This window comes from Felis catus, chromosome B2, assembly GCF_018350175.1.
Source record: "Felis catus isolate Fca126 chromosome B2, F.catus_Fca126_mat1.0, whole genome shotgun sequence".
NCBI lineage: Eukaryota > Metazoa > Chordata > Mammalia > Carnivora > Felidae > Felis > Felis catus.
Window position 1 is genome coordinate 97,822,236 of NC_058372.1, and position 27,393 is coordinate 97,849,628.

Below are 27,393 nucleotides of genomic sequence, written 5' to 3' on the forward strand. Positions count from 1 at the left end.
TTTTGAAGTTGAGCCATGATCCATTACAAAATTAGTACAATGTGCTACAGATATTTACCAGGGACACACAGGGCATTGTTACGAATGCTCAGTTTAATGGTGGACATCCATCAGGAGGAAGACTGAGCCCCAGGGCAGCTCTTCGCTGTAGTAATAAGTGGCAGCTCACTCCAATAGATTGTGAAGTTACAGGGGGCCGCAGCAACTCCCCCTATGAGTATGGGTGTGTTTCCCCTCTAGAAGAGAAGCTCCCTGACCGCTGGGACTTCTTGGTTAGACCGCCAGCACCTGGAGCAGCACCTGGCATGTAGCAGTGAGTGCCTAGTAAATATCCATGGAGTAAATGAAGGAAAGAAACAAATGTTAAAATACAGGAATAGGCTAAAGATGCTTTGTGACCTAAAACAAAACATGTGCTCTGTTATTCAGTAGGAAAGATATTTAAGGCAGAGTGGTGCTATTGAGCGTGCCCTGGACCAGAAGTCGGGATTCTTGGGTTCCCTTAATGATGATGAAATAACTTCTGGGTTTTGAGTAAATCACTTTACTAGGCCACATTGTTTAATTCTCACCACATCCCTAAGAGGCGGGGACTACTGAGAAAGCTGAGAGAAAGGTGGAGTGACCTGCCTGCGTAGGTCAGCCAATACTTGACCCCAAGTCCGATGGAAGGGCAAAGCCTACGCTCCTCCTACTGTATGGTCCCGGCTCTCCCCAAACTTGCTCTGTGAACTGAGACTGGTCACTTAACCTTTGGGTTTTCAGTTTTCTCATCTGAAAATTGAAATTTGGGCTAGCTGATCTCTAAAGTTTCTTTCAGTTTTGAAATGCATTGTTTTGAAAGCAGGGGGCTTGGTCAGAGTGGACCAAGTGATTTTGTTGGTTTTTATTGGTTTGCTCGTTCAAGTGCAGGAAAAGACACTTTGGGTGTTTGCAAAACAGCGTTTTTCTATAAAACCTCATCCCTCCCTGCCCTTTTGAAAAAAATATTCTCTCAGAGATTCAAGCATGGTAGCAGCATCACAGATGAACTATGCCTAATGGCCATTTGTTGATAAACACTGTTGTATCACAAGTTTAAGAATCTGCAGTCATGGACACAATAGATGTTTCAGTTTAGAGACTGGACTTTTTGCAACTCTTATTATCTTACTCCTCTTTAGAAAGCCTTATAAGCCAAAGCTGTCTTCCTACCACCTAGCAGTGGTGTGTAAGGCCTCCACCATCTGGCTGCTGCCCCTCTGATCACCTCTCTTCTTCTTCTCCCTCACATACTCCACTCCTATTGTGCCTTAAGCATGCCAGGCACACTCCTGCCTTAAGAGCTCCATACCTGCTAATCCCTCTGCAAGGAAGATTGTCCCTCATCAACTGATAGCCAGATGCCTTGCCTCCATTAAGGGTTTGCCTACCATACCCACCCTGTTCAAAACTGCTACCTGTCCCCATCCCCAATCCTCTTTAGTTTTCTCCATTTTTCTACTTATGCTTTGTTTTGTTTTGTTTTGTTTCCGTAGCAGTTATTCTATAATATACCTCATTTATCATGGTATATTATTTATTATCTCTTCATACCTATTAGGATATAAGCCCTAAGAAGTCAGGGATCTTTGTTTTGTCACTGCTACATCTTGAATGTGTAGACCAGTGCCTGATATCATGGAGGCACTCAAGATTTTTTGAATGAAAAATTATTAACATGATCAAATTCAGGAAAAGGAGTCATCATTCTGGGATGCAGATGTATTTAAATGTGGACGGAGTTATTCATAAACCTAATATGAGTGTTTGTCCTCTGGTAGACTCAGAGAGTCAAGAGAAGATCCCACTCGTTTCTGATGAATTGGTGCCACCAAGCCTGAAATAGTGGTGAGGTATTGTAGGTGTCCAGGTAGGCTTTGGCCATACAATTCCAGACTTGGTTATAAGTAACATATAACTTTTACATTGTACCAATTCTCAGACTGAAAAAAAAAAAAAAAACATTGAAATAGTGATTCTTAAAGTAAGAAATACTTTGACGAAACATTTCCTTGATTGTTACAGCAAAGAAGACAGTGGAATCCAAAGAAACCGTTGTGAAGGGGGACCCTATGGTGAAAATAAATGGGATTTATTTAACAGAATCAAACGCCATGGGCCACTTAAAGAGTCACCCACTTCAGCTAACTTACGATGGGGGCTTCAGTGAAATTCAGGAGCAAGAAATGTTTAAAGGGACAACATCCTTGCCATCTCATCTCAGAAGTGGAGGGTCAGTATTCTTTTGATTTGATTTTCTGGTCTGGATAACTGTCAATACCAGTTTGTTTCCTTATCTTATGGAGATGATTGATTTGCATTTTCCCTTTTACATAAACAAATTTTTAAGTTAATGATGCATGAATAGGAAAGACTTTTTTTCTTCATGGCTAGATGGAGTTGATTTTACATCATTCCCTATTTAATTCTTGGGAAAACGTTTATTCATACCTGCCAAGTGCTGCGTTGATAGGACTGTCAAAAGTCTTTGCTTTAGACTGTTCCAGCCAGCCCTTGAGTGATGAGTGATTGTTCTGTTTGTGCGTTATTTGGGATTCTTGCCTGGCCTGGAATCTCTTATTCCCTCCCTTTGGACTAGTTCACTGTTGTTAATTCCATTGAAGAGTGGACACTTATTTTATTCTCCAGTAGATACTTGGATTTAAACATTCATTTTGTCAATGGGTAAACAGTTAAAACAGAAGAATCCTATAGATTTCTGTTATCCATGGTATCTGTCTACTAATACCTCATAAAATGAATTATTGGGAATTACTTTATTTCATACCACGTTCCTAGGCAGGGCTTTCTAGGGCTTCCCCTAAAAAATTGAGGAACAATTTTCTTATCATATTAAAGATTTGTGGAGAAATGTTCACTGTACAGACCATGTGAATTCTCACCCTGGTGTTTTCCTAAAGAAGCCTTGAATAACTAGGGATGGGGGTCAGGGGTGGAGTTGGGAGAGAAGCCTCTGTTCTCCAGTCCCAGCCAATAATGATGCCAAGATAGGCAGAAGGTCCTGGACTGGACAGGGTCATTCAGTTAGAGATATTTTTCTTTGACTTTCCATTGGGTCATTATGGACAATTGCCTGGTTCAAATTTGCTTAACAAGATTAAATTCCATGGGCCATTTTAAGATCGAGTGCTTGTTGCCCTCACTTTAGATTTTGGGTCTGACTTTGGCTTGTACACACGCAGCGTGCTTAAAATTTTCCCGGAACTGGCTGCTTGGCAGCTGGTTAGTTTAGCTAAACTGACCTTGTCTGCTGACACAGCCTGAAGAGTGTCGCGCATGTGGAATTTATATTAGGCAACCCAGCGGTCCTTGTAATGTTGCTTTGCGTTCAGAACATTTTTTAAATTAAAGGAAAAATGAAATGTCTCCTTAAGTGGAAGAGAATGACTTCCAATTGGGACTCTGGGAGCTGAGCACAAAACATCAAACTGGCCATTGCAACCAATCTTTTCCAGTCGGTGAGTAAGAATAGGCTGCAGACCTCAGAGCTTGCACATGAAAGACTGCGGGAGAGCTCGTGTTGCTCCAGCACTGAAGCGAAAAGGAAACATTTCTCTTGCTGCACCCATCCTTATAGTAATTAAAGTTGACGAGGAAAAACCAGACAAGAGCTGTTTTATTTTATTGTACTTTATTTTATTTTGCAAACCTTCAGATGTTGCAGAATAATCTGGCAAGCCAGAGTTCATTATGTCTTCCGTCAGGGACAGCAAAGGCATTTTCAGTTACATATTTGATCCCACAAACAGCAAAGGAGAAATCAATTAGGGACTGGAATCACCTCTTCCTGACTGTCCAGAATTATGAGGTGTTGGCAGCGGCACTAATTGTTTTTTTTTTCTGTTTTGTTAGGATGGCTTTTGCGTCGTGTAATGATTGTGTCTGAGTTGGGTTTGCATTGCACCCTGGCAAGTTTAACTTCCAGTAACATTTCTGCTTTATGAATCTGTACCTCCTTTCATCATCGATGGGTTTTTGGTGGAGTGGCGCCAAAAAGACAGTTTATACAGTAGGATTAAAACAAACCGGAAAATGGAAACTATTAGCAATTCCTTCATTAATTGCATTTGTGAATCAATCTGGGACACTTGATAATTGTTTCTTGTAAACATTTAAGTGAATAATTCCAAGAAATGATCTTTGCTATGCAGTGGAGTATTCCCACTTTTGATGCTAAAGCCTTACTCAATTAACATTTTTCCATCTTTAAACCATAATGTAGAAAATGAAGGCTCTTGTCAGTGAGCTGGGCTGGCAGGAGAAGGGAGGGAAGGGAATGCAAAGTAGAAAAGGAGGAGGCATGAGATGACTCCGGCTTGAGGAGACCAGCAGATCTCTTCAAGGGGACAGAGGAAGTGAGCGCCTGCTGCCCGTGCACGGTCCTTACACCGTGGATGGGGGAGCGGCCCTTCCCGCTGAGTGCTTCTCAGCTGGGGAGTAAAGGGTCAGTTTGTTCCAGTGAACGAGAATTCACTTAGAATATGGACAACTCAGACCTGGGATGGACTGGAGTTTCACTTTATGCCGGTCGTGATGGAAAAAGGATTTGCTAAGCAAGGCATCATCATAAACAAGATCTTGGGGGACTATTTAACGTTCCAAAAGAGAACATACTCTCAAGCACTTATCAACCTGTCATCTTCAAACAGCGGTGCAATTACGCCACTCTCTGTGTGTCCATTTAAGGATCCATTTAAGGTTTGGCAGGCCTGCCCCGTAGCAACACTACACTGTCTCTTACTTTGAGTTGGCATGTGGATTGAAAATAATAAAGCTTCCATTAAAATACATATGTATATATATCTCTGTCCATCTGTCCAACCATCCATCTATCCATCCATCCAGTGGTTCAGTCTGATGAACCCTTTCATATATCTGCTTAAAAACCTTTTAAGGCTTTCTGTGTAAATATTCAAACTATTGCGGTTTGGAAATGCAGTCTTCAGGAGGAAAGCCCAAGAGCAGTCAAGAACTCTTTGCTGGGAGCTGTGGTCCTTGGATGTAGGTTCACTTCTCTCTCAGCCATTTGATTTATCTGCATGCTGGGCTCAGTTTTCTAATCTGTAAAATGGAAACAACTGTGCTCCTTCATTCCCCTCTCCTCCCAGTTTTCACTGTAGGTGGTAGAATGATTAATAAGGCTTAAAAGCCTTATTTGTAAGTTGTCAAGTGCCAGTGGTGTTTTGGGAGTCAAAAATAAGAAAAGAGGAGGGCATCGGAGTGGCTCATTTGGTTAAGCGGCCAACTCTTGATTTCGGCTCAAGTCACGATCTCATGGTTTGGGGATCGAGCCCTGTGTGGGGCTGTGCACAGCCTGCTTGGGATTATCTCTCTCCCTCTCTGTCTGCCCCTCCCCAGCTTGCATGCTCTCTCTCCCTTTCTCTCAAAATAAATAAATAGACATTTAAAAAAATAAGAAATGAGGGCTTCTGGTTAAAGATGGTAAAGCAAAGGCATTCTGCAGAAACTGAACAAAAGCAGCAGAGAATGAAAAACACAGAAATAAATGCCATCAATGAAATAGAGAAATAGTTCCAACCCCAAACTACAAAACATGGAGCAAACTTTACACTGCGTATGGGCTTGGTTATTTTTGTCTACCTAGCATGCTTCTTTTTGCATCGTATAATAAGTCCTGCTCAGTCAGTGTTTAGAGAGGGACTCTGTGTTCCCTAGATACCTTCCCAGGTGTGGTTATGAGGCCCCGGACTGGCTATCAGAGTTCTCCAGCCCACCAGTCACAGCAGTTGGTCTCAGGGTGTGCACATGATCCCAAACAGGCCAGCTGAATTCCTCTCTGGGCCTTTTGCCAAAGCCTTTGAGGAAAGTGCTCTTTCAAGTTCATAAGTGGTAAAGATGATGTGGTCTTAGAGCCAACAGTGGCCATTTCATTGCCTCATGGAGGATAACTCTGAGAGGGGAAGTGATGTGTAAACAGAGCCAAGGAAATGGAGCTACTGACCAAGTTTAAGGATGATATATTTATATACCCCTAGATCTAGCTGTGCCTGAGACCACCATATCCACATTGTAGATAGCTCTGTTTTGTGAACCAATGTGTTCGTTCTTTCTTTCTTTCTTTCTTTCTTTCTTTCTTTCTTTCTTTCTTTCTTTCTTTCTTTCTTTCCCTTCTTCCTTCCTTCTTTCTCTCTCTCTCTCTCTCTCTCTCTCTCTCTCTCTCCTTTCCTTTCTCTTCTTTCCTTTATTTATTTTGACAGGGACGGCTTACGGTACTTTAGGTTTTTGTCACTTGGAATATTGCAACCAGAAGAGTCTAGTTAACCTGCCAGAGTCTATGGAATGGAGATGAAAACAAGGGGTAATTTGAGAGCAGACATTGACCTCCTCAGACATAGAGCAAGAAACAGATTTCCCCAAGAGTGAGTCTCTTAGTTCAGAAAGGTACATATCCAATAGTCTTTAATTAAAGAAATGAAACCTAAGGATGTGGGCCAGCCACAGAAGAAGGGGGGATGCCCCTGTTAAGACCCCATTCAAGATCCAGATGGTGAAAAGACAGGAGAACAGTGCTGAGGGTGATGGTCTCCTCCAGCTGGTGTGCGTCTGTATACATGGGGAAGAGGGTTTGCTAGATTAGAACTCATGCAGCCTATCATGTAACAGGGCTTTTCTGCGAGTCACAGAAACTTGCTACACACAGACCAAGGGAACAAGTGCTTCAGGTTAAGGAAAAAAAAAACAGAAAATGGATTGTTCAAGAAAGCTAACTGAAGTTGAAGTCACAGAACATCCTAACTCTCTGCCTTGGTGGATCCTGTTCATTCTTCAACAAATAAATTGTTCTGTTTAAAGATAAATAATATGAGGACAAGCATTAACAGAGGACTCAAGCATAGATATGTAAAAAACATAACAAAAGACAGATGAAGAAAATGGATCACAAAAGGAACTGCCCTCTAAAAACAAGAGTTAGAACAGTTTTCCATAGTGTCAAAAATTTTTTTTAAAAAGGGAAAAGGAGCTCTTCTTTGGGTTATAAGAATTCAAATTGGAGATTCTAAGCCAACCTAAAGAGATGAAAAATATGTTTTCAGTTCTCAAGAAATGAAAGAAAAATGTGTAAACATGGAGAATAAAGTCATATTAGAAATAAAGTGAGAATGAAAACAGTGGAAAATGTAATGAGACATGGTGTACAGGTTAGAAGGAACCACACAAAAAGAAATGAATGAAAAGGTATGAAATGAGTGGAGCAATTGAAATTGATACGGGAGGCATGGCATTGGTATTCCTGAAGGAGAGGGTCCTCTTCCACGCCCCCTCCTAGTACTATCATACTTTCAGCTAAGTGCCAGCCACTCTTCCAAGTGATTTACATACATTAACTCCTTTGGTACTCACAAGAACCAATTGAGAATGGAAGAGACCACTTTCTGAAATAAAAATTTGAATCTGAACCTCAATGGACACATCCTGTCCCAACAAAGTTTGAGGCGGAATACTCCACACTGAGATACTTCCGACGGTGTTTGGCACTAGAATACCCGGGACATAGTACACACTCAATTAGTAATTGTTGATTGGGTGGACAAATGGAAGAAGGTATCCTATGACCATTCAGGCTGCACAAGTGAGTCACATAGAAGGAGGAAGAGGCAGGCTGCCTCTGGCTTTATTAGAGCACCTCTGAGTGTCAGAAGACAGTGAAGTAGTGTCAATGAAGTTCTAAGTATAAGAAGGATAACCCAGGACTGTATCGCCAGCCAAGTTGTTTTTGAGTGCAAAGGCAACAGATAGACATTTCCAGTTGTGAATGAACTTGGGGACTATAGTACACATGCACTTTCTAGAAAAGTCTTGACATCAAAATGATGAGTCAAAATTCTGAAATGAAGAAGCTATGGTAAAGGCATTCATGGTGAGTATTGACTTTATTTTCATAGTGAGTTAAAAGTCTGAAAATGATGGCTATGGAACAGAAACGTTAATGATGTAATAGTCATGTAAATAACCGAAACCAGTACTTGGGAAGAAGTGTGAGTACTAATTATTTCACTTCATGAGAGGAAATAGATTTGTCAGTAGCTACAGTCTGGAAGTGAAATATAAATTTAAAAAAGAATACTTCAGCATCCTAATGTTTTTCATTATTTTTTTTCTTAACTTCAGAGAGATCTTTTAGAAACTAATATCTCTTGGGAAGACCCATCCATCTGAAGTTCTACAATTCCTTCAGTTTCATCTCAATTTCTGTTTCTCTATTAAATTCAAGTAAAATTTATACTTAATACTTTAAAATTACAATGACACGTATGGTATGATCCCATTTATATGTGCCCTTTACTGCCCTCCCTCCAAGTCCCTCTTCTTTCTTTTCTCTTTTCATCTGAATATATGCAAAATATGTCTGGAATGATGTTTACCACATATTAATACTTATGGGTGGCTGGGTCCTGGATGGTTTTTTGAAAAATCTTCTTTGTACTTTCTTATATTGCCTGGCCTTAAAAATTTAATAAATGAATCATTTTTGTTTTCAAAAATAATGAAGTCATTATTATTTTAAGAAATTAAGGGTAATGTGCCTGAAAAACTGTTTCCATTTGGAAAAAACAAGCACTGGCCAGGAGGATTTTGTAGAGTCCCACCTTACTCCACCGTTTCCATTTGATAAGCATTTCTCGGTAAGCAAAGCTGAGGGGTCGGGGTTGGGGGGGCGGTGGTGGGAGACAGAGAAATGGACCCTGCCCATGAAGCGCTTGCATGGCAGCAGGCTGGCTGCTCAGGTGTGGGCTCTGGAAGAGCAACGTCAGCATCACCTGGGAGATTGTTACAAATGCAGAATCTCGGGCCCCATCCCAGACCTGTTGGATTGGAATCTGCGTTTTTAGAAGATATCCAGATGATGTGAATGCACACGAAAGTTTTGGAAGCACTGTTCAGTGATGAACTCCGATGCTGGGGGAACGGAAGCAGAGCTGGAAGCTGTGCCCTGGGAGTTTAGATGTGAGAGCACTTCATTCTGACTTGAAGATCAGGGGAAGCGACATGGGGTGCGTGGTTTTGGGATGCCTCTTGTGGCTCACTTTCCGTCGGGGTCGGACATTGTGCTTTTTGCTAACAGAACGGCAGAAGCTGAGGATGTTTGACTTGGTGGCAGCAGGTTCAAAGAAAGGCAGGTGGCCCGGTGCGGCAGGAGCATGGGTCCGGAGGCTGTAGACTGCAGGGAGCCACTGACAGGTTTTCAGCAGAAGACAAGACGGACTCTGGCAGCAGAGTGAAGGGCAGGGAGAGGGGAGAGCCTGGGACAAAGGAGCCCACTGAGAAGCAGCGGTTGCAGCAGTTCTGGCGGAAGATGGCCGTGTGTCAGTACCCCGCTAGGACGTGAGGGAGGAAACAGAGAGCGGAAGGTGCAGGTGCCCAGAACCAGCTTGGGCAGTGACTTGCTCTGGAAGAGGGCAGCCACAGCTCCTCTCCTGGACGAGGGAGCCCCCATAGCTACCACCGTGGGAAGTCACAGGCTTTTTGCCTGAGGTGTCTTGAAGCCGTGGACTTGTACTCTAAGCTAGGGGAATTTGAGTCTTATAGGTCTCCCTTTATATGTTAGGGCACGTTTATCCCTCACTGCTTTCAGAATTTTCTCTTTATCCTTGTATTTTGCCAGTTTCACTATGATATGTCGTGCAGAAGATCGATTCAAGTTACGTCTGAAGGGAGTTCTCTGTGCCTCTTGGATTTCAGTGCCTTTTTCCTTCCCCAGATCAGGGAAGTTCTCAGCTATTATTTCTTCAAGTTCACCTTCAGCACCTTTTCCTCTCTCTTCCTCCTCTGGAATACCAATTATGCGTAGATTATTTCTCTTTAGTGCATCACTTAGTTCTCTAATTTTCCCCTCATACTTCTGGATTTTTTTATCTCTCTTTTTCTCAGCTTCCTCTTTTTCCATAGTTTTATCTTCTGGTTCACTTATTCTCTCTTCTGCCTCTTCAATCCGAGCCGTGGTCATTTCCATTTTATTTTGCAGCTCGTTTATAGCATTTTTTAGCTCCTCCTGACTATTCCTTAGTCCCTTGATCTCTGTAGCAATAGATTCTCTGCTGTCCTCTACACTGTTTTCAAGCCCAGTGATTAATTTTATGACTATTATTCTAAATTCACTTTCTGTTATATTGTTTAAATCCTTTTCTATCAGTTTGTTAGCTGTTGTTATCTCCTGGAGATTCCTTTGAGGGGAATTCTTCCGTTTGGTCATTTTGGATAGTCCCTGGAATGGTGCGGACCTGCAGGGCACTTCCCCTGTGCTGTCTTCAATAACTGGAGTTGGTAGGCGTAAGCTAGGGGAATTTGAGCTTCACTAAGTTAAGCTAACATGGTTAGCTATGAAGCCATGTCTAATCAAGTTTATGCAAGTACCACTTGAAGAATAACCTCTTAGTGATTACCGAACAGGGTATTGAGATTATATGTAGAATTTCTAAATATGTGCTTTTTAAATCTTGGGCCACAACCTTGGAAGACTTAAAATTTTGATCGTATGGGCATTTCTTTAAAATCATGTTTTTCAATTTCGTTATGTTTGTATGTAGTTGTTTAAGTAGAATTCTATTTTTAACATTAGTTATTAAGACAGAATGCTAATGGGGCGCCTGGGTGGCGCAGTCGGTTAAGCGTCCGACTTCAGCCAGGTCACGATCTCGCGGTCCGTGAGTTTGAGCCCCGCGTCGGGCTCTGGGCTGATGGTTCAGAGCCTGGAGCCTGTTTCCGATTCTGTGTCTCCCTCTCTCTCTGCCCCTCTCCCGTTCATGCTCTGTCTCTCTCTGTCCCAAAAATAAATAAATGTTGAAAAAAAAAATTAAAAAAAAAAAAAGACAGAATGCTAATATGTCTGGAAACTATATGTCTGGGGCTTCAGGCTATGAAAACATGATTAAAGCCCCCCCCCCCCCCCCCCCCCCGCAACTCCTTGGTGATGGCCTTCTCAAATTGCAGTCAAAGAATCTAAAGAGATTACAAAGCAGGGGTAAGCAAACTGAGCCCCATGAGCCAAATCCAGCCTATTACCTGTTTCTGTAAGTAAGGTTTTATTGGAACACAGCCACACCCATTCATTCACCTATTGTCTGTGGCTGCTTGCCCACTTCAGCAGCCAAGTTGGGTAGCTGTAGAGACTGTGTGGCTGCAAAGCCTAAAATATTTACTTCCTGACTTGAATCTATACAACTTGAGTCTAATTCTAAAAATGAAGTGTCTTTTTCTTAGGGTAAGGAAAGTTTAGCTCAAAATTTGCTAAATTTTCTTTTTATCGTATGCTTATGATAATTAGCACATTTAAAATTTAAATAGGCTTTAAAATTTTAAACATACCTTTAAAATTTTCTTTCCCATTTTCTTACATGTGATTTTTTTTCCAAATGGAAATAAATTTATTGCTTTTTTTTCCCCTCGCTTCCAAATCCTTCTTAATGTCTTTATAGTTCTGCTTTAAAGCAGGAGTCAACAAACTACAGCCCAGGAGCCAAATCTGGCCAGCCACCTGTTTTGTTTTGTTCTGTTATACAGCCCTTGAGCTAAGAATGGTTTATACATCTTTAAGTCATTACACTTAAATGGTTACAAAAGTACTTACATAATAGCTTCTATTTTGCCATTTGGCCTGCAAAGTGTAAAATGTATACTGTCTGGCTCTTTAAGAAAACTCTTGGTGAACTCTGACTTAATCAAAATAATTGAAAAACCTGTCTAAATAATAGAGAAATCTGAGTTTTAGAATATTTTTAAAGAAATATACTTTATTTCTTCAGTGCATATGTGGTCCAGAAGTAGGTGTTGCTATTGTGACTGATTGGTGGATGAGCAGTCAGCCTGTGTGTGGCATTGCCTTGACGACAGAACTTGGTTCTGGTGTTCAGAGTGAAATGTAGGACTCCAGTCAGAGACTGGGAAGAGAACACCTTACTTTTGCTCTGATCGGTAGTCGATCAGAGGCCTGGGAATGCCATATAGCCATTTCACCTTCTTCACTACTCCAGCCTGATTACAAAACGAAGGAAGGGCAGAACCGATAGAACTGCAGAAAGATGGAGCCAAAGCCCTGATCACACCACACCTAAAACCCACCCTAGTGTTCAACTTTTAGATTATATGAGCCAGTATATTCCATTTTTGGGGTAAGTCTGTTAGAATTAGGTTTTTGTTGTTGTTATTGTTATTTGTAGATGAAGATACCGTAACTAATTAAATGGTGTTATTCTGCCTCCTAGAAGAATTTCACAAAAGAGCTTTAAAGAATGATTTTTGGAATTGTTTTATTATTGGACATCAAAAATCATTGCACGAAAATTAATTATGGTCTTTGACAACATGGGACAGGAAACTGGGAAGAAGAACAATTATACTGGATGACTGAATCAAAATACAGAAACATCTGATAGACAGGAACTCTTTGCCAAATATAACTGTGAAATTTAATGAATCCACCATGGATGGAGAAAATCTGCATTTGCTGCATATGTGAGAAAAAAAACAAGAATTGACCAACACTGTGATGTGACCACCAAAACCACTAATGTAGCTCTAGGCTGCATTATTTAGAATCTCTCTTCTTTGTTCCTCAGGCCATACCTTTATCTCAGTGCCGGGTTCCAGACTCTAAATGGATCCCGACAAACTGCCACTCACTCAGAGTAACTGAATAGGCTGGCAAAGAGATTTGAAACCACATCCCATGAGGATGCATTGAGGGACTGGAGAAATTCGTTGCTGACATCAGTGATGGCAGCTGTAATAACAGTAAACATTTACTGGGTACTTACTAGGTACCTGGAATTCTGCTAGCAATCCCACATTGGATCATTTAATTCTCACGACAACCTTATATAGAGGGTTACTATTATTTACCACCCCCTCATATATAGATGAGGAAACCAAAGCTTTCCTGGTTTGGAAAACGGACCTGGAGTCACACAGCTAATTAGTATGATGATAATTAGCTAATGATGTAGCTAATTGAACCATGGGATTTAAACCATAGGAGATAATGTTAAGTGGTCACACCACATTTTTAAATATGTGAAGGATTGTCAAGAGGAAGAAGGATAAAGATGTGTTTCATATGGCTCCATTTAGTACATAGAACCAGGAAGTTACAGGAGAACAGATTTCCACTAACTATAAGGCCACCCATTCTTCTCTTCTCTGGCAGAGAGAGGATTTTCTTTTCTTGATGCCCCTCTCCCCACCTCACTCCTATTGTGGGACTTCTGTACTGCTCCCCAGAAGCCCTGTAAGGCATACCCTGGTCAGACTAGACAGTTCTTCCTCAGTTTTCGTCTTCTTTGACCTGAGTTAGTCATGCCTGTCTTCTCAGCATGCTTGAGATGCATGAGAACATATTTTATTTCTCTTCTTCCTTTGCACTCCTTTTCCCCTTGCGATCCTTTATATGAGTATTTGACAAGGCCTTGTCCTGAGATTCTGGTCTCCAAGCCACAAACCTGATGACTCTAGTTCCTATATACCACTCTGAGCTTTAACAGAACTCTTTTCCTGATTTCCACATCTTCTTTGCCGATACTCCATTTTTCACCTGAATCAATATGGCAAACCCCACGTGTGCTTTACTCCTCAAACCCCCTAACCTTCCCATTTCTGTTGATGGCAACCATGCTATCCTGCTTCTCCAAGTGCACTTTCTGTCCTTTCTTCTACCTGAAATCAACCACCAATCCTATCAGCTTTTCATTTACAGAATCTCTTCAATTTGTTGTTTTCTCCAGTCCCACTGGTGCCCCCGAAGAATTAGTTCTTGTTACCTGTCTCCAAGTCTCCTAAATGTTCTTGGCACAACTCCAGATCCCATTACTTCCTTGCGATAGAACCTAAGACAGCTCCTTACTGCCCAACAGACCAGCCCATTGCCTCCACCCAGAGTTTCAGGCAGCTGTTCCCTGTTATGTCCCAGCAGAAACCTCCTATTCCTTCCTTGCTGGCCCTGTGCAATTATCCCTTACTCTGAGTACCAGGCTGCTCATGCTTCTCTCCTGAGAGTAGTGTTATCACTTGCTGGTTCAACTTTTATTCTTTAAGACCCACTTTGTGGCCCACATCTCCCTCTCACTAATCACTTCCTTCTCAGCATCCCTCCAGTTCTTATGAACTGCTGACTTTCACAGTCTAGTACTTGATTAGAGACTCCATTGGAATTTTCCATTAAAAAAAAAAGGTGCTTAATTCCTTCAAGTAGATTTTAGACTTCTTCAGGGCAACTCTTCCTATATTCTTTATCACAATAACATCCAGCATTGGATTATTCAGACAGGTGCTTGTTGACCCAGAACAAAAGAAAATACTAACATTGACTGTTAAGTTCTTCAAACGTACCAGTCACTGTACTAAGGAGAGGAATTGCCCTCATATTAAGATTAGAAAACCAAGGCTAAAAGCTTAAGTAAGTGGCCCAAATCCACATAGCTGATAAGTGTTGGACCCAGGACCCAGGGAGTTTGGATTCAGAGCCTGCAAACTCAAACACTGTATACTGATGATCACGGAGGGTATTAGTAAATCCCAATCCATGCTCTTTTTGAGAATTAGACCCAGCACTGTTGAACTTTGGTATATCATAAGAAAAAGGACCCTTCTTTTTTCCCCCCCACCCAGAAGTGGGGATACATAAATGTGGTATAATTTAGGGAGGCAACCTCATCACTGGCCATGACTCAGAGGGAGTGGACCAGTGACTTTGGAAAGCTATTAGTTGAAAACTATCCTGCTTGATTTCAGTAGTTGCTTAGGACAATAGTGAAAAGAAGGACTTGCCTCTATTGTTCTCAGACTTTCTTGTTATTTCTAGGAGTGATGAGTGTGAGAACTTCCTTGGCCTCACACCCTGTCACACTCTTGGTATTTTACCTTCTCATAGGGTAGATTTACTTTATTTTTGTCTTCTTTGAGATCTGTTCCATTTGAATCTCAACTCTTAGAGTGTTGACAAAGAAGATCCATCTCAACCCCACACTCTTTCTTTGATTCTCCAGGGAGATCTTGCTACCAGATCTATGTTTTTCCACTGAATAAAAATAAAGCAATTGTCTTAGAGTATGAAATAATTAGACATTTTGAGGAAGATTAGCTTGATCTTTAGTCTACTAAATGATAAAACCAAGTGTCAAATGTTTTTTAAAAAAAGGACATTTTATGGGAAAAAAGTGATATTTGGAGAAGCTAATCTTTAGGGCAGCAGTAAAAGCCAAGGGCCAGGACGTAGCATTGAACATTTCCTAGGAATCTTATTACACAGGCACGCATTTGGATGCTTGTGAGTGACCCTGGCCACAAGTATATCCATTCTTTGTGATTTTTTGATAAAAAAAAAAAATGTTGTAAAACTTGCTCTCAGTGTTTTTTACCTTGGAATTTTGTACAGATGTTTAAAATAAGTGCTTTTAAGTATCACTGTAGCTAAAGAAAAGTTGTATCCTTCCCACATGGTCTCTACATTAACTATAACTTTAAAAAGGCAGGGTGGGGGGCAATATAATCCTGCTATTGGCCAGCCACTAGTCTTTTATTTGGAACACAAAATATTGTCATCTGGGGGCTTCCTGAATTTACCTTCAATTTTTTCACATTTAGACTGTTTCTAAAAATAAAGCATTTTGAGGAACACTAATGAATTTTTAAAATGGAAACAGGATACTCTGTGATGAAGTAGAAGGAACTGTGAATTGGAAATGATGAGACCTGGGCTCCACACCTGACCCTGCTTTTTGACCTTGGGCACATCTGACCAATTTGGGAATAATTTTCTTGTGTGCAGGGAGAGAGAGGAAGGGCCTCTTATAGCTCCTGAATGCTGGTCTTTTGTGATTCCTGCATACCAGAGTTCTTTCTTATTGTAACAGTGACCTCTTGTGGTATATATCCTTATCAGTTTTTTGATTTGCAAAGTAAACTTAGGATGTATGTATGTATGTATTTATTTATTTATTTACTTTTTGGTGTTTCTGGGAACTATATTTAATATTTTAAGCAAATCCGACTTGTTTTTCGATCAATAAATCTTAGTTGGAAATCAGATGTTATAATTAAAGGGGTATAGAGTATCAAACCACATCTTATAAACAATTCTCTGTGGTTTCTTGACAAGCTACATATAACCAGCTCTACACTTATAGAAAGAGAAATACTTTGGTTTTTGTGCTGAATGGTGTGCATATTCCTCTTCCTCCTAGGGAGCAGGGGAAGAGGTGTTCGAGAGCCTCATCATATTCCAGCAGCTCAGACGTGAGCCGACTGGAAGCCAGAGCAGGTGAGGTGCTTGTGTTCTTAAAGGTCTCCAGTGCTCCTTCCTCATCAGCATCTCCATTTGTAGGAAAGACATTTACACTGAACATGTCTGCTGTCGGCTCTCTGTTTGGAAACTCTAGTAACTTCGTCCAACTTGGTCTCACATCAACATTTGTTTTTATACATTTTTTATTATTTTTACAAGTCTTAAAATTCTTACCATTACCCAGTTCTAGTGCCCCAAACATTTATAGATTACAGTATTAGTGATTGTACGAGAAATTATTTTGTAAAAGCACTTGGAAAATTGTAAAACCTGACACTGACATAGTTCTTAAGTTGAAAACCTGAGTTCAAAATCATTGCTCACTTAAAGGAAACTGTATTAACTGTGTGAATTCAGCCTTTTGGGGCTTTAATCTGTTTGAGAAAAAAATATATGACAATATAAATCACAGACTAGAAATGATGCAAAATGTATTCATGCAATGAAATATGGCGGTTAGAAACATGAATTAGACTACACTTATAATATTGACTGAAATGAGTGCACATAATATTACATGAAAACATTAAGTTGCAGAAACAATGACATTATGCTGTTTATGGATGCAGATCAGGTGGTGACATGTGAAGTCAAACATGATAAAAATAACCACCTGATTTAAAATGGCAGTGACCCGGGATGCTGGGTGGCTCAGTCAATTAAGCGTCTGACTTCAGCTCAGGTCATGATCTCATGGTTCGTGAGTTTAAGCCCCTGCGTCAGGCTCTGTGCTGACAGCTCAGAGCCTAGAGCTTGCTTCAGATTCTGTGTCTCCTTCTCTCTCCGCCCCTCCCCCACTCACACTCTTTCTCTTTCTGTCTCATAAATAAACACTAAAAACAAAGAAATTTAGAATGGCAGTGACCGTTGGAGGGAGAGGAAGGAGGGGGAATGGACAGGGGGAGGCACCTATATCTGTAATGTTTATTTCTTTGAAATAAGGGAGAGGCTAAAAATACGATTCATATTTGACCAAACTATTTGTGGGTACACAGGTGTTTGTTATATTCTTCGCACTATTTTTGTGCACATGAAATTTTATGAAACCAAACTATCGGGCTCGAAAAGTATTTTATTACTTTCACAACTAACTTCTTATCAATAAAATGACTTTTGTGGCCAATGGGAATTTCTGTAACACTCAGGAAAATCTTAGACTGATTTCCACATCAGAATTGTTGCTAAGGATTTTACACTTACTTGCTAAAAACATCAGCCAATAAACATTGTGTCAAGTTTTTGTATCCAGAACTCAAAGCTGTGGTTAAAACCTATAACCACTGAGACAGCAAAATCGTCAAAAACATGCTGAAATTTCTGCTTGACTTACCCAATTTCCTGTTGAATCATAATTTTTATATTTAGCAAACTGTGAACCTAGAGGAAAGTGCTTTCTAAAATATTAGGTTGTTGCCCAAGACTGAGGCAAAGTTTATTTATTTAGTTTTTGTAAATCTTAAAGAGTAATCACAGGATTCCATGCTTCAGTTGCTAGAATGGAGACTGGTTAAGTATATAAAATGGGATTTTTGCAGAAAGCAGAGTTGGGGGAGTGGCACAAGGGTGGGGGAAGACGTGCAAAGGCTGGGGCTGGGCACCACCGCTCACACTGATTCTTGGGAGAGGGCTGAACCCTTACGCCACAGTGTCTGGTTCACTTCTCTGAGAGGAGACAAGTCGGAAGGGCCTGCAAGAACCTTTCCTTTCCCAAGGTTAAACAAACTGTTCTGTGATTTCTGGCTCCCCCCTGTAATTCAGTTCTTCCCAGGGTGAGCATGTTATTGATTTTGTTTGTCCTGAGAAGCAGATTGATAATCATGGTTTCTCACAGAGCTGTTTTATTTAACAGCATATTGCATGGGAGGTAAAAATGCTGATTTGGACTTATTGGACTTGGAGTCTGTATTTCTAGTAAACTTAAGTATGTCATAAATATTTGGTGATTAAATTATTTGTCTGAGTTATTATCTTCTGGCTTTTCACTTGCCTTGATATATGTTGACTTTATTCACATTCTTTGGACTTTGTGTCAGATACTTGGGACTATGAGCAGCCATGTATTCTGCTTGAATATTCAGGTTTACTTTTAGACTCCGTACCTGTAATTTATCAGGTTAGGGTAGGCTCATAAAAGTAATGACCCAAAAGATTGAGATGGTGGTCTAGCATCCATTACCTACGGTTTTGAAATCCCAAAGCTGCAGCTTGGGAATGCTCTGAAAGCTGAAGTATTTTTCAGACTCATTTAGTGGCCGTGCCTGACCTGAACTGATGGTAGGCCAAGATTAGTCTTTCTTTTATTGGTGTGAATATGCACATATCTTGCTGCAGGGTGCTGCTGGAAGACACTACTGGGGGTGGTGTGTAATATGCAGTGCGTGTACCATTTTGCCTTACTAAGGTTCAAAACTCTTTGAATCCCAAACCACGTCTGCTCCAAAGGCTTTGGATAAGGGATTGTGAGCCCGTACTAACGTGGACCGATTTTGTCCTAAAGACATTGCACCTTTGTGTATTATGGTGAATTTTTCTTTATGGGTTAGACAGATTATGTGAAGCTGTGCTATGAAAACTGTTGACAGCACACCTACACTATTTAATTATAGCTTCGTTGACAACCCCTTTCTGTCTACTTTTTCTGCTCAAATGCTCTTCACACCCAGTGTACATCATCCCCTCTTCATATCAGGAAGCCTCGATAAGAGGCAAGCCTGGACTCACTGCAACTGGAATGGCTATTCCCAGGGTGGAGCAGATTAGAGGGGGCCTCCGTGCACTGGGAGGCATGGGTAAATTGCATAGTCTCCCTGCTTCTCCTGGGTGACATCGTCACCGTGCACCTGGGAAGTTTAGACTGTATGGTATATTTCTTTTCTTCTCAAGAGTAATATAAATACAGGAGCACAAAAGAAATTAATAACCCCTAATCCTAACTTGGAAATGACCCTTGTTACCTCATTTTACAGAGCAAAGTGATGCGACTTGCCCACAGTCTACCAGCTAGTAGGTGGGAGAGCTAGGATTCAAACCCAGACAGTGAATCCAGAACCTGTGCTCTTAACAGGCCTCCCTGGTCAGCTGGTTGTTTGTTTTGTTTTGTTTTGTTTTGTTTTTTGTTTTGTTGCCCAGTTAAAACAATCTAAAAATAAATAGGCCATACACCTTTTCATTGCTCTCTCTCTCTCTCCTTCCTCTCTATGAAACCCTCGTTGTACTTATCATTTCTTTCCTTTCTTTGTGTGTTTATTTATTTTTGAGAGAGACAGAGCACAGGCAGGCAAGGGGCCTGGGAAGGAGGGAAGGAGACGCAGAATCTGAAGCAGGCTTCAGGCTCTAAGCTGTCAACACAGAGCCGGGTGCGGGGCTTGAACTCATGAACTGAGAGATCATGACCTGAGGTGAAGTTTGACACTTAACCAGATGAACCACCCCATCTCTATCATTTCTAAGTCTTCATGTGATATATGTAGGATCTAGGCACCCACTGTGGACACTTGACTGATCGGTACCGGGTCCACTCTGAGCGGGCACAGACTCTAAACCAGTATAGACTGGGCACCATGTGAAGGCCTTATGGGGCAGACTTCATAGAAGGGAGGCTAAGCACTGCTCCTGAGGGTTCGCACAGCAGTGCCTCCTCCAACTACACTGTCTTGCTTTAGATAGTGAGATATAGCCTGTGTGAAATGTAATCATGATTTGCAGTTTCTAATATGATTCACATTTCCCTCCTACCTTTCAGTTTACTGTTTTTGCTGTAGGGGGGGAATAGCATAGAGAGAGGTCAAGTGCAAGGGCTATGGAGCTATATGACCGTAGGCAGGTAACTTAATATTCCTGAGCCCCACTTTCTTCATCTGGAAATGGAGACAATTTGGGCACCTCCTCATAATGTTGTTACAAAAATTAAATAGAGGCATGCTGCATCTTAAAGTACCCGATCAATGGTAGCTATTACTCTTCTACGGCCTTCATTCATGGGCAGCATCTGTTTTTGATAATTCGCTGGTATCATGCAGCTGGATAAACTTCAGACAGCAGTGGCCTGTTGCTTTTTAATTAGGAAAATGAAATTCACATTTGTTGTTGCTAGACGTTAGGCACTGGGCTCTGAGCTTTACCTACATCATGTCTTTTAATTCGCATAGCCCCGAAGGCAAAGATTTTCGTCTTCTGTTTCACCGATGAGGCTCAGAAAGGGTGAAAAACCAGACCCCGGTCACCCAGTACATCTGTGATGAAGCTGTGGTCTGAACTGACATCTGTCAATGCCCAAAGCACAGGCTTTTCCCACCACGCCGCACAAAATCTCAACGGCCCCACAATGATGTGGACATTTTATTTTCTATAGGAAAGAAAGTTTCTGCAGGCCTTCTTCCTTTGAGAAAAATTTTCATCAAACATTTTCAAAATCCTTATTCTTTACATATCTGTAGTTTTCTATTTATTCCATATTACGGAGAGTACAGAGTGGTACATTTAAAATAAAAAATAACTCAAAACTATTTGCCTTCCTGGGCACCTGGCTGGTTCAGTCAGTGTAGCATGTAGCTCTTGATCTCAGTGTCATGAGTTCATGCCCTGTGTTGGGTGTAGAGCTTACTTAAAAACAAACAAACAAACAAAACAAAAACCGCCTGTTTGCCTTACAATAATTCCAACATTGACAAAGCTTAAGACATTACACAATGTCCCAGCCAGAGTTTAAAGTTCTAATTTCTTTACATGATCTTATCTTGAGTTTGATTTGAGGTGATTTTATTAAGAGACACGTAGTTCTAATTAGAATTAGTTGGGCTTAGGGGGCGAGGTATAATTTAATTACAGAGTTGGTTAATTTTAGTGATGAATAGCAGACCTGAGATGGTGCTCTAGGTACAACTCCTTTTTCACAGCTTTCTCCTGATCTGGGTTTCTTTTGCAGTCTCAAAAGCCAACTTGCAAGAAAAGGATACAGAAATAGAAGTAGACGAAGTCTTTTGGAATACAAGGATCGTACCGATTTTGCATGAATTAGAAAAGGGTAAAAAAAAAAAAGTTTGTTTTAAATTGAGAATGTCTGTAGTTATTTATATGTTCCCCATTGCACTGATATTTTTAGTATGCTTTGACTACCATTTCTGTGAACATGTTCAAAAACAAATGGAGTTATCTCTTTATTCACCTAATAATGTATATATGAAGTACATGCAAACCTAATTTTTAGTGACTAAAAATTACACTTTAAATGCTGGAAGAGAGCTTACTTCTAAAATCCCCCATGGAATATCAATGAATTCATCACCTTCTATCCGCCCAAGGAAATGCTGGTTTGAACTCTCCAGGGTGGCAGTTAATACATGAAAGTGAAAGATTAAAACAGACTTCAGGCCCCTGAAACTTTGACTAAGTCTCATAGACTGGCATCTGTGGCAGGTGTGCCGATGGTTTTCTAGATCCAAAGGTGTATTTCCTACTCTTGTAAGGCTCCCACACCTGTTGGGAATGCCACTCAGAGCTGGAAGCAACCTGGAGTGCGCCCAGCCCTCATACTCTGAAGTGTCCCAGCAGTAAAGGCCGGTGATCAGTGGGTCTCTGCAAAAGGTGACCTGTGGAAAGGTTGTCAGGAGCATGACCCCTGCCGTCTCTCCTCCGCGGCTCCTTAGGGATTCCATTTCTGTAGTGAAAATGGGCTCCCTCTGGAGCTGTAGTCACGGCTCCGGGCTAAGCTCAGCAACTGGCACACACACACAGTAGGCCCTCACCAGGCATTGTGGAATGAGTGCTCCATGGAGGAGCAAACCGCAGGATAGCCTTGGGAAGAGGACCTCAGAGAAGCAGGGTAAGTAAGTCCTCCCCAGCAAGCAACGAAGTCATGTAAAAGACCTACTTCCCAAAAGGTTCGAATGGCCTCACGGCTCCTTGGCTCCCTGTTGTACTTGGCTGTGTTTGTGGTTCATGCGGGAGGCCTGGGCAGGGTTTCTGGCTGAGGTGTTGCTACTAACTAAGCCTGTGGCTGTGGGGGAACCACCTAATCTCTGCACGGCAGTGTTCTCATGCCAGGTGATGGTGGCTTAGACTGGACCATCATCTCTGTCCACTGCAGCTCAGAACCACTGAGTGATGACTTTCCTCCCTCTGCAGCTACTAATTTTCACCCTCAGATTAGCGAGCCAGCTTAACTTTGGGCCCTTTATTTTAGGAGATGTGTGCAAAAACTAGTGACAAGAGCAATCAGTCTGGGCAAAGGTTAACAAAGGAGAACATGCTAGGGAGAGCACAGTAGGAAGAGTGGTCTGGGGCACGAAGGCCTGTCTCAGAGGAAGTCTTCAGTCTGAAAGATTTTACGAGAGTTCTGAGAACACCAACAGAGAAAATTGAACTGGAGTTTGGGATTTGAAATGTGGGTGAATCTGCCTTCTCGGAGGATTGTTGGCCCTGAAGTATGGCATCTCTCCCTCTCCTAGATGCAACTTTAAGAACAGTACATGGGGGAAGGACTGGGTTACTTGAGCTTTTTGAGCATCTTTCTTTCTTCCTTCCCCTTCCATCCATCCATCCTTCCTTCCTTCCTTCCTTCCTACCTTCCTTCCTTCCTTCCTTCCTCCCTCCCTCCCTCCCTCTCTCTCCTCCTTGCCCTCTCCCCCTCCCTCCCTCCCCCTCTCTCTCTTTCTTTTTCCCTCCCCTTTCCTCCTCTCCCCTCCTCTTCCCTTCCTTTAATTCTTATTTTCCTTTTTATTTTTCCATAATTTCAGAGTTATAGAAAAGTTTCAAGAATAGTACAAAGAAATCCTGTATGCCCTTACCTCAGATTTCCCAAATATAAATGTTTTACCACATTTACTTCATTATTCTCTTTCTCTCTTCCCCCCCTTGCTCTCTTTTTCTCGGTACCCCCCCCCCCACACACACATAGGCATTGTTTTTTTTCCTTTTTTGAACCATTTGAGAACAAATTGCCAACGCGATGTCCCATATCCCTAGGACTCTGGCACACATTTTAAGAAACAAGGACATTCTGTTACATATCTGCAAATTATCCTACAATGCTATACAAACCATATTCAGATTTTGCCAGTTACCCTAATAATTTCCTTTATAGAAAAAGCAAATCCCAGATCATAAGTTCAAGTTATTTGTCATAGCTCTTTCATGATCTTGACATATTTGCCAATTATGTTATAGACTGCCCCCACAAGCTAGTTTTCTCTGGTAGTTTCTCACAGTTAGACCCAGACTAGGCATTTGGGGAAGGTGTGTGGCATGAGTACCGCTGTGTCCTTCTCAGTGCATCATAGCAGAAGGCACATGATACTGATCCGGTCCATTACTGGGGATATGAACTTTGATCACTTGGGGAAGGTGGTATCTAGGTTTTTCCACTGTGAAGTTACTGTTTTCTCCTTTGCAATTAATAAGTATCTCATGGGGGAGAAGTTACTTTGAGGCTACATTGCTTTCTGTTACTTATCAAACTTTCACCCACTAGCTTCAGCCCTTTGAGAATCTTGAAAGCTCTTAAGTTCAAGTTGTCTTTTGAGGCTATATGGCATTTATTACAAACCAACTGGTGCAAAGTTAATTTGATCAACAGTTTAAAATTTGACCCGTGAGCCTTTCCTTTTTAACTTATTTTAAGCTAAAACAGCTACTCCTAGTTGAACGCACCATGCTGAAGAGTTTGCAGAGGGAAGTATTAGACAAATGCCTTGAGGTCTACCCTCTACCAGAGAGTGGTCCACGGCCTGGACTTGGGGTTTGTGAAGAAACTGCCAGTAACAGAAGAATCAAACAACAAAACAAAAGCGTTCTTACAATAGAGCTCAGGTTTTCCCCTTTATTTAAAGTTAGTCTAAGTCATTTCCCAAAAATTCATTTATTTAAGTGCATAACTGAAAGGCATTGAAGGTTACTGAGCTATTGAGGTTTAAAATTTTTTCTTAGATGTTATTGTTGAAAAGAGCTAAAAATGGCCTGAGTCATTTCCTTCTTCAGGCACACACTTCCTCTATGTGGGCTTTTAAGAGCACATTATGGTATTTATTTAAGATTGGTTTCCTAATTTTAAATTCTGTGATGGAATCTACCAGATAATATTTTTCAACTGAATATCTTAGACCTTGGATTCTTATATTTCCCCTCATATTCCATTTTGTGTGGTAATTTGCTTCCTTTATGCCTATTGGTATGGATACCACTATCAAAAATTGTTGCCCTCAGACGTCTACCTATAAAACAAGATGTTCTAGGTTTCTTCTATTTTCCAACTAATGCCTTTTTTTTTTAACTCTCCCCTCTCTTGTAATGACCACCTGTAAATAATGGTGGGTGAGGTGACATTTTGAGATTTTGTTCCATTTGAGCCCTCTTTTCTCAGATAATGAGCATTGTTCTCGGAGAAAAACATTGATCATTGTTTTCATCAACAGATATATTAGAAAGCCAGTATATATGAAACTATGTTATAGATTGTCAGTACAGTATTCTCATTGTACCATGCTCTGTTGATGCAAAGATATGTACAGTATTCTCATTGTACCATGCTCTGTTTGATACAAAGATACAAAGACACAATTCCTACTCACTTAGCATGGCATCTGTTTGAGAGCACTGGGCATACAACACAACACTCGTGTGTATGTGAAAAAAAAAAAAACAAAACAGGCTACAGAGTAATGTTTGTTGAATGTAGAAGGCTGCGACTTTTCTGGAGGAGCCAGAATATAAACAGAGCCTTAAAGGACCAAAATCAGTAGGAACGAAGATGAGGAGAACATTCTAGGCCAGTGGAACTATGCCACAAAGGGTTGGAGGCAGAGACACAGTGCCGTGCTTCGCTGAGACTGAACCAACCAAGCACTGTGAGGTGGAAAGCATTCAGAACAAAGCAGACCCAACTGGAATAGGTGCAATTCATTCTTTACTGCACTCTTTGAAAGACTGTGTGTTCTAGATAAGCTGACCGATGAGTAAATAAGTCAACATTATAGGGGGTGGATCAACAAAAAGGAAAAAAAAAAAAGCAGGTCGATGGAAATTACAAGAGAAGGGGAAAAAAACATTCAGGGATTTGAAGATGTTCTGGGAAATAACAACGGGGTTTTACTTACACTGTGTTTGACACACTTGAAAGCTTGACCTTAATTAGTAAGTGCCGCTTTACTCTCTTTGCTCTGACAGAAGAAAACATTGAAACAATTTGTGCTGCTTGCACACAACTTCATCACGCTTTAGCAGAAGGAAACATGCTTGGAAATAAGTTTAAGAGAAGAAGTATTCTCCTGAAGACCCTATATAAACTAGTTGATATTGGTTCAGACTTGCTCAGCCTTAAACTTGCAAAACTTATCCTAGCAGTAAGTTTTTCTTTCCTCTGGTCTAGTAGACTGTAGCACTTAAAAGTTTTATCTAACGCTTTGTTTGTAACTATTACAAAGAAGATTAGAAATGCAGTGTGTTCCTTTAGAAGCTTGAAAAGAAATTAAGGTAATAAATTGACATCTCAGAATTTGGGAAGTACTATCTAAGGAACTAAGGCTGAGTACGTGGAAAACGCTCAAATAAACGCTTACATTTGGACTGTGGCTAAGCTTCAAAAAAAGGTGACAATAGGCAAATACATGCAAAACAGCTTGTCAAGTAACTTGAGATCAGTATCGGAGCATGCAGGCTGTGGTTTCTGCCCCATGGTTTCTGCTCGGGGCTTGATTCTGCTACATGATTTAATAAATAACTTAGGATAATGTGGGCCATGGACACAATGGCCAGGTGCTTTATGAACCAGTATGAAACAGAGAAACAGCTGCATGTGGTCATGGGAAGGTGGTAACAGAAGGCTCCCGTGAGGTGTTAGAAGAAAAGGCCAGACACCAAATAAAAGTCTGTAGAAACTCTGTCTCGAACAAAATGATATCATTGTTTGAGGGGAACGCTTTGTTGCCACAGCCATAAACAGTTGGAAACAAAAGATAAGACACAGTTATTATAGAACGTTCTAAAAGAGCCGCTAAAACAAATGAATGAAGCTTTGTTGACCTAGTTTCATAAAAGTGATAGCTATTATGTTAACACCCATAATTCATATAATTTAAAATCTGAAAGTACACAGGGAAGGTAAGCATTGGCATACTTACTCAGCGTTTAGTAAGAGTGCCCGCTGTTCCTTAGTTTGATGTCTTTGATGAAGCAGAATATTCTGACTACGTACTCTATGTAATTTTTTGAAGAAGCTACATTCTTATTCAGCTGTCATCAAAAACTATTCACCCTCTTGTAAAAAAAAAACAAACAAACTGTAATATGTGACTCAGAAAGTAGCATTTCTTTGAAATAGTGATTTCAGCAGTATTTTAATCCCCTCATTGAGGATAACTGGTCAATCAGTTTTAATGAAGCAAAAAGAGCATCAGCCACAGAGATAATTCAAGTCAAAAGTTGTAGGTAGACTATATATGTTAACTGGAATTTAAACATAAGCTTGAAAAAGAAAAGAAAAAGTTGTAGGTAGAGGCAAAAAGATATCTGCCTGCTCACCCTGTTTCCTCTCTGACCCTGGGTTTGGGGTACTCCCTTGGCCCAGGAGAGCCCCTGTGAGCTGGAAGCCTCTACAGTGTAGCTGCCCCAAGATGCCAGCTGCTGAGGGATTGACTGCCTTTGGTTTTTCATCCTGATCCTAGACGTTTTGCTCCAAACCAAGCCAAAAACTAGAGAGAGGAGGAGGAAAATGCCACAAATTGATCAGTGCTTTGCCGAGAAAATATCATTTTGGTTATAAAAGGTGCCATTCAAATTAATTATACACATGACACAATTTATTTTAGGGTAAAGGGCTAAGTGATTGCCAGGCAGCGATCGCGTTCTGAACTAAATTTGATTAGATAAGGCTCCCTCTGTGACATTGACTGCCTTGCTGAATCAGAGTCAAGACTGGCTAGGCTGCACTCCAGAGTGCAGAGATGGCCAGGTTGTTCCTTCTGATTAACTATAGAACCAGGTCAGGAGGGACTTCCAAGGCCATCAATCCCAACTTCCCATCTGCTACCTGAATCTCCCCTAATGTTCCAAGCAAGACACTGTTT

The 27,393-nt window shown here is 41.0% G+C and overlaps 1 protein-coding gene across 6 annotated transcripts in view; it reads left to right on the plus strand.

The window, feature by feature from the left end:
* Positions 1-27,393, plus strand: part of ARMC2 (armadillo repeat containing 2) — a 128,881-nt gene that overhangs the window by 23,491 nt on the left and 77,997 nt on the right. For 5 of the 6 annotated variants that reach the window (XM_045058609.1, XM_003986437.6, XM_019831054.3 and 2 more), the window contains 4 exons: positions 2,047-2,254; positions 16,236-16,312; positions 21,261-21,359; positions 25,496-25,671. In XM_045058609.1, coding sequence (XP_044914544.1) covers positions 2,047-2,254; positions 16,236-16,312; positions 21,261-21,359; positions 25,496-25,671 — 560 coding nt within the window. The remainder of the gene's footprint in view (positions 1-2,046; positions 2,255-16,235; positions 16,313-21,260; positions 21,360-25,495; positions 25,672-27,393) is intronic. The other variant, XM_045058611.1, reaches the window with a different exon arrangement.